The sequence below is a fragment of the Cyprinodon variegatus genome, unplaced genomic scaffold (assembly GCF_000732505.1).
Source record: "Cyprinodon variegatus isolate N-32 unplaced genomic scaffold, C_variegatus-1.0 Scaffold365, whole genome shotgun sequence".
Classification (NCBI taxonomy): domain Eukaryota; kingdom Metazoa; phylum Chordata; class Actinopteri; order Cyprinodontiformes; family Cyprinodontidae; genus Cyprinodon; species Cyprinodon variegatus.
Genome location: NW_015150818.1, coordinates 700,798 through 709,221, shown reverse-complemented (window position 1 = coordinate 709,221; position 8,424 = coordinate 700,798). Strand labels below are relative to the sequence as shown.

Below are 8,424 nucleotides of genomic sequence, written 5' to 3'. Positions count from 1 at the left end.
AATCCATTTTCTCTTAAACCTCTATACTAGATGTTGTGATGGCAAAAAGCTGGTTATAAAGATAATTTATACCACATGAAAAGCAATTTAGAAACAAGAACTTTGTATTTGTTCAAAGTAAACAAAAGATCAATTCACCTCCAGAAAACAAGTTTCTCTTGGAGTTTGAGGGAACCAAGATGATGCGTGCGTCTCAGGTGACGAGGAGGAGCTGTGCGTTTTACCCCTGAGACAAACGCACTTCCTGCTCTCTCCACTGCGGGAATGGGCTATATAAATCCCCCAAAACTGACTCTTCATGAAACACTCCTAAAAGTCTGCAGAGAACCTGCGCAATCGCTGCTCTGTCTCTCTTTCTGCGATCCTTTACAGAGGCTTTAGGAGCGGGATTGCTCTCAACAGAAAGTACCAACCCGCTTTAAAAGGTAATTTTTTTTTCTTGTCCTTTTTGTGCAGACCTTAGTCTGAATGCCTCAAATTTAAACCTTATTTTGTCGGTTTATTTTCCAGAAGCATCTTCGAATCTGAATGGTACATCTGCACTTTACTTTAAATCGAAAATGAAACTCCAGTTACTTGCAATAGATTTAATAGTTATGTGCATATCCTGCGGAGTAAGTGTGCGAGAAACAAGTATCCCTGCTGCGTCCTCGTCTGCGTCAGGTGCCCAAGTCCATGCGCTTGGCGCTGCGCAAGGAACTGGAGAGAACCCGACTGCTTCCAAAACCAGGAGGAAGCGCTATATTAGTCAGAACGACATGATTGCCATCCTCGATTACCACAATAAAGTCAGAGGCAGAGTTTTCCCCCCTGCTTCCAACATGGAATACATGGTAAATCAAAGCTTTCATTCAAACGTTTACTTTGAATTACAGTGAAGAAGTTGCTGTGTTATCTATTTGATAAATGTCCTCACTGGTTCAGCATCTGCTGAAAATGCAGTACAGCTATCTGTGTAAGAGTAAAAAAAGTTTGCACTGACACAAAATAGCCTCCTGACCTTACTGTGAGAATTTGTTTACAAGAACATCCTTGGAAATGAATTTTGCTTTGGTCGTTTAATAGATTTTATTGACTCCACAATGTCACTGCATGTGTTTAGGTGTGGGATGAGACTTTGGCAAAAACAGCAGAAGACTGGGCTCATGCTTGTCTTTGGGAACATGGACCTCCCCACCTTCTCAGGTTCTTAGGTCAGAACCTCTCTGTTAGGACCGGACGGTGAGTTATCTTTCATTTCTCTTTGCTCACTTCTGCTGCTCCTCTCCAATAGAACTGTTTCTTGGATGTAATGGTAATTTTATTGTTGCCTCATTATTTTCCCTAAGGGTTTGTGGACTGTGACCTGGAAACTGCACAAGGAATGCTTCTGTGAACTTTTATATAAACAAAAACATACTTTGACCTATAACCCATAAGGAGAAAAAGCCAAGCCCATTATTATGTCTTGATTTTCCATTTTTTAATGAAAGAGAACCAACATGTGTTTCTAAAGTTTTAAGATTTACTTTAAGGAACAGTAAAAGTCCTGAATGAAACAAAACTAAAGGTCAGTGTTTTAAGCTGTTAGGCTCTACCCACCAAAAAAAAACCCTAAAGTAGCTGTCATTACCTCTACTTTCATTGTTAATTTACTTTTAAGACCCCTTACGCCCAGAGGGTCTTAGGAGCCAATTCTGCCTGAAATGACATATGTGAATTAAGTATTAATTACAGCTCCTAAACTATAAATTGGAAATACAATTGTTTGTATTTTTGTGACAGAATGGCATTGAGGAATATTTTTCAGTTGGAATCACTATTTTAAATATCACCATGTCTGATTTATATGTGATTAAACAAAGAAAAAAATGAAGAATATTTAGGCTTGCCAAATTTTTTTCCAAAATAAAAAATGCAAGACACCATGAAACCCCAATTCAAACTCCAGATGAAGCCTTAGACATTACAGATCCGCATGTTGACTATAACTCAAGCAAATGTGGACTGAATACGTTGTAGGATGTTCGTTCCACAAAGGTTTTAGTGGGCAGTGTGCTAGACGCAGTGTTGTTTTGACAGCCATCTTAGATTTAATCTTAGTCTTCAGGATGAAAACTATTATTAGTTTTCATCACATTGTATTCATTACATCGGTTTTAGTTTACTAAAACTTGAAAAGGTTTTAGTCTAGTCTTAGTCAGTCTTATGTTGCAAAAAAAGTTATTCTTTACAATTTCGAATAAAAACCAGATTCTTTACCAGACTGATAGTTCTTGCCTAGATACTATGGTTGCTGGGTATAGAATGCTGCCGTGCAATTCATCATTGTTGTTGGGCAGAAAACTTTGATTTTTAGAATTCAAATAAACTTTTTTATGAATGAATGCCCAACTTTATAAAAAAGTGTCTCACAAAAGTTGTGAAAATAGCGGATCTAGTTCAACACATAATATTGGTTAATATAGCAGACAGACAAGCTAACAAAATGTACAATAAAGAAATGCTTGTAGACGTACTGCAAAAGGTTCCCATTCAAAAGCAAACACTTCCTGATCCAGTATGAATTATGCATTACACACAGATACTAAAATCTTAATTACTCCAAAAAAACCAAAGAATAAAAACGTTCTTCTTTCTACTTTGGCAATTTTGGCTTTATTTCTGAGAATCTGCCCCTTAGTTACCACTGCTCCGGGGTCAAAGTAGATTTAAATTCACAGGGTTTTGATACAAAAACAAATAAAGAGAAAACTATGGCTATGGCAATCCAGACCTAAATTAAATTTAATTGAATATGCCAACTAAAATGTTGAAATATTTAAATGAAACACAGAAAATGTTGTAGTGAGAATTCAAAGAAACATATATATATATATCATTTAAATAGATAGAAACGAGAACAATAAGAGAAAAATATTTAAAGACCTATGTACCTTTTCATCTGGCTTTTTATCCAAAAATAAACAGAATGCATGAAATATGTTATTTGGACATAATTTAGGGATTCCTTTTGGTAGAAATTAAAGAACGTTTAGTATCGCCTCTTGTGAGCTGGAAGAAATAAAATCCTGTTAGACAAATTTATTTTTTAAGCTTGGCAGAGGATGATCAGCCACATAGTATATTAAGTAGTGAGAGCAGGAAGAGCCATACTGCTGAGAGGGAACCATTGGCATGGAGGGAGAGAAGCGCAGACTCTGAGCTAAGCGTGTGCAAAGACACATTTCTGCCCAAGCACAGCTGGAAGAACAGTTTGTCAGAGTTCAGTGCGCAGTACCGGTGTTCTGTCAGACACCCGGACCATTCTGGATGATTTACACCACGCTGCTGCTGCCATGTTCCATCTGTGGTCATGCAGAATGAGCATTGCTGCACGGCAGGTGGGCACGGCTCATACTGCTTAGCAGATTACAGCACAATGATGCATTTTAAATGACTGACCGACTACTTGCTAATTTTTCTTTTAGTCTTGTCTCGTCTCGTTGACTAAAACTCACACCCATAACTCCCAGGTTTCCGTCAACAAAGATCCATGTTTAGATCGTCAATCCTCGTTATAAAATAAAAGGCGTGTCAACGAAATAATTTTTTCATCCTCATCCTTGACGAAAACAATTCTGGCTAGACTGAAATGTGTTTTTGGCACCGTGGTGCCAAAATTGGACAAATTGTACCAAATGCATTTTTCCACTTATAAAAGGGAATCTGGCCAGACAAATATGCTGATTTACATTATTGGAGACCTTCTGGATAAGGCAAAGCCTTTGCTCCTAAGATTTAGCCATTGTTTCATTGAAATTTACAATTGAAGACACAATAATTTCACCACACTAAATAGAAAATAAGAACAACAGAGCAAACGTATGCACGCATGATGGTTACATCACCTGAAATGGTCACACAATTACCTCAGACCCCTCCTCAGAAATGTCTGAGCCTCTAGTTTCCAATGATGCCGGCCACTGGGGGGTGTGGCTAAAAATGAATACCTGTTGCATTACTCTCACAGCTGGAATTTTAAATCTTATTGTATTGGTTTACTCAGCTATAAAACAAAAGGTATTTGTGAAAAAAAAATAATTTTAAAAAATGTTTTAGAAATTTTAAAGCCCCATTTTGAAATGCATGTGGATGAAACACCATGTGACTGTATTTTGGTAATCTCTATAAATAGATCATCATTAGCAGGTGTCAGATGGTACCGGGCCTGTCAGGCTCAAGAATTAAGCAATAAAATGCATCACTTATTTCTAAATATTCCTATTTGCTATTAGAAACTAATATTTCAAACTATTTCAAATGAAAAATCGGTATGTAAGTTTTCATGAAACATGAAATCAATGTTTAAGAAGAGATCTGGTTGGATTAGTGATCATAATAAAACATGGGAATAGCTGAGGTAAGATGAGGTAAGATATGATGAGTTTGTATGGGAAGAGGCAGATTTAGATAAGACAAAAAAAGAAACAAAATATAATGAAATGCAAAAAATTACACATCGGATGCAGATGAAAAAACCTCGATAACCAAAACAAAAACCACCTCCTTGAGCCTTGCCTCTAACAGGGGAAAATATTAGAAATCAAACTGCTCTCTTTTATTGAGTTCAGCCAACCCTTGCTGAGCTGAGCTACAACAGTTCTATTACAGACGCTGCGGTTTGGCACCTGTTTTAAAAATCTCATCTGTTGCTCATCATCATTTGCAAACACTCAAAATGATAAATAATTGCACGCTCACTTTGTCTGAATTTTGCTCACAGATATCGGTCCATTCTGCAGCTGGTAAAGCCCTGGTACGACGAAGTAAAAGATTACTCCTTTCCATACCCCCGTGACTGCAACCCAAGATGCCCTCTCAGATGTTATGGACCCATGTGTACCCACTACACACAGGTGCAGTACAAAGTTATTCATTCATTATTGGATTTATATTGGTATAAATTCCACAGCCATAATTTTAATCAACTAATTCCTTCTTCTTTCCTGATTTTGGCAGATGGTATGGGCGACGTCTAACAAAATCGGTTGTGCAATCCACACATGCCACAATATGAATGTCTGGGGTTCTGTGTGGAAAAGGGCAACGTATTTAGTCTGCAATTATTCACCAAAGTGAGTATGCTAAGCATCAAGTGAGAGATGTATGTTTTCACAACCTGATTTAGTGTTAAACAGAAGGTGCAGGATAAATGCTGGATCATAAAATGCCACCCATGCTGATTAAGGACTCAGATAACCCCTTTGAACCAGCAACAGTAAATAGTATGCTGAGTAGAACCAGACTTGTGATTTCCTCATGATCTTAGTTCTTTAATCCTCCTGGTTTGAAACACATTGCATGAGAGTAACAGGCTGGGGATTGCAGCTTAACTATTTAATGTAGATAGAGTCACACACTCAGCAGAGGTCACTGTTGTCCTCTTTGAAAGATAAAGTTTGTAACTAATTCCTGCTGGCATGCATATAAAGAACCTTAGCTGCGTTAAATCAATTTAACAACTTTTAGTTATGGCTTTTTGCATAAGATTATCAGACCCATACAAAACTACTCATTTTCTCATATTTTCCTCTTTACAAAGTAATCCTACCATCCATAGATCTGGTTCATATGGTTTAAGATATTTAAAACAAGATTCTATTAAAGCTTCAGAGAAATGTAAAACCTCATTTGGTATTTTACTCGCGTATAAATCCGTTTAGTTGGATTAGTTGGAGCCATAAAATGAGGTTTATGGCTTCTTGAAAGGGAATAAACAACTCCAGTATAGAGGCTTCTTAGCAGAAACTGTTAGTGGTTTTTGCAAATAAGATGTTACAAACCCTTTACCGTTGTTAGGTCTTGCATTGGCAAGTTACTTACACAGAAGGGAATTGGTACTCAAACACAAATTGAAGGGATTAGGTGAAGATGTAAGATAGGTTGGGTATGTCTCTAGTGGTAAAGAGGAAGTGGCATTCAGAAAAACAGACAAAAGCTCATAAGCGTAAAATTAAGGACACTCTGGATCAACTGAACTGGGGGAGAGGATCTAAATATGAAGTCCATCCCACAGCCATCAGTGGGGAGTGTGGCCTAGTGGTTAAGACCCACAGCCTGCACTCTGGGTCTCTTAGCAAGATGCTTAACCCCACACTGCTTTCCAAAGTTAATTTCTCCATTTTGAGATGAATAAAAGTTCATCATCATCAGTAAGAGTTCTTCTGCCCCAGCTCTCTATAGAGGGCTGTGACACATAAATTTGACCTTTTAACGAATGTTGTCCCTATGTGAAACATGCTAGAAGAACAGAACATGTAAAAATGTTTTTTTTTAGAAGGTAGTGATCCAGTTCTATGTTTTTTTTTTTTATCTTTATTTTATTTCAAATACTACAGAAGCATAAGTGTGAATATCTCATACAAAATTATTTGTGCTTCACTACCCCCGTCCTTCACCTTATAAATTAAAGCTCAATGCAAGCATTTCAAAATAAAAAAAAATCAATAAATCAGTCTTTGGTCAGTGGCTAGCTATTAGCTTTGGAGCAATCTAGATGTACACTGAATAGAAATGACAAAGGAGACATAGATAGAAGGTAAGATATCACAACTTATAACTTAAAAAAAAAAAAAATCCTACAGAAGAAACCTGTGCTATCCCTTTATTGAAAGAAGAATACATCTTTCAAGGCTCTGCTTTGAAAAAATGTCCTAAAATCTTTTACAAAGGACAAAGTTTAATTATCCCCAATGCATCTATAAATCTCTATCAAAAAGTAGTTCATTACTAATGTTTCAGGCAGCTTCTCATTTAACTTCTGAGAACTTTTTTTTACCAAACCTTATTTATTTACAACCCAGTTCTTTGATTTGTTCATATTAGAAATGATTTAAAGATTTTGCAACACAGGGGTTCACATTAGGCAACTAAAAAGTTCTACGTCATTGCGATTATTCACCACTGTATGATAGGTCTTGTGCCAAACTTTTACTTTAAGGATGGAAAGTTGTGCCATCTCCAAACCTTTTCATTCATTGGGAATGCTATTTTTTTAAACTTTTTTTTAGGGGCAACTGGATCGGAGAGGCTCCCTACAAGGTTGGCGTCCCATGCTCCGCCTGCCCTCCCAGCTACGGGGGCTCATGCAGCAACAACATGTGCTTCCCAGCTCTCAAGACTAACTACCTGCACTGGTTTAAATAAACATAAGCTTCTAACCAACATGAGCCAAAAACCTAGAGTACCACAGAGAAATTATTTTTAATCTAGTAAGGATTTGCACAACAGTCGAGCAATAATGCTTTTCTGTATATATGAGCGTATTTATGGAAAGACGTATAGATTTAAGGGCACCTGACATTTTTAGTAACTTGAAAATGTAGTTATCTGTAAATGAGTTCTGTTCCTTTGTTCTCAGTTTGCAGCATATATTAGAAATTATGAAATGTATAAATATGTTTATAAGACCAATGGGTTATTTTAACAATCTAAACTTTTATGTGGTCTTCAAACTCATTGTATTAACTGGTTACAATGGGGGTTAATAAGGAGATCGCAGCCATACAGCTCCTCATTTCAGCTCACTTTGGTGCTATTGGCATCACACCTTCATGTTGTGTGCCTGTCTACACAAAAATGTTGAGATCAAACAGGATTGAAAGGATCAAAGCTCTTGACCTTAGAGGGAAACCTCCACTGGCAGCGTTTTCATGCTGACTTGCAAAATTTACACATAAAGCACTTGCTACCTTATGGTAAATAGAATTTTGTTTTGTTATTTTCTGTTCCGATTTTTAGGCAAAGTCCACCTTTTTGTCTATGTCACCCATTTCCAGTCTTTTGATGATGGTGCAAGTTTTAAACACATCTAACTGGAAAGGTCCAGCTTTGCATGCTGATGTAGACACAGACAACACCTCTGTTTTAAAAGGTTTACAAAAAAGTTAGATTGTACATTTTTAGTTGTAACCTGCACTAATTCACCTCTGTGTCATACTGATGACAATTCATCTGGGCATTTTGTTTTAATGGCTGTTTTCATCTACATTTTATATATTCATGTTAGAATAAATTTGATATATATCCGCTGTGTGATGACATTTACACACATATATCACCATTTAAGATTACTGGTTTGTTACACGCCTTCATGAGTTTTGATGTTTGTATTTTAAAATGATCACTCATTTTAGATTCTAGCACTCAAGTGCACCTTAATTGTTTGTAAATTTCTAAAAAAAAAAAAAAAAAAAGGAAAAGTGATTTGTATTTTTTTTATTTGTACATAATCATATAACTATGTGAAAACAGTTAAACTGTAAGTTATTAATTTTTGTATCAAAAACTTAAGTTATATAATTTTGTACTGTTTTATAAAATGATTGCATATATTCAGCATACTGTGGAGGATGAAAATAGGAAAATCCCATCGTCACTCAAACTAAGTCTTTTTTTTTCAAA

General features: G+C 36.4%; 1 protein-coding gene across 1 annotated transcript; it reads left to right on the top strand.

Annotated features, from left to right (window-relative positions):
• The first annotated feature begins 266 nt into the window (after window positions 1–266).
• Window positions 267–8,199, top strand: LOC107092069 (peptidase inhibitor 15-A-like). The gene is made up of 6 exons (XM_015386350.1): window positions 267–425; window positions 511–833; window positions 1,103–1,221; window positions 4,745–4,877; window positions 4,981–5,096; window positions 7,032–8,199. Exons 2-6 carry the CDS (start codon window positions 561–563, stop codon window positions 7,165–7,167), a joined length of 777 nt encoding a protein of 258 aa, XP_015241836.1. The 5' UTR covers window positions 267–425; window positions 511–560; the 3' UTR covers window positions 7,168–8,199.
• The last annotated feature ends 225 nt before the right edge of the window (window positions 8,200–8,424 follow it).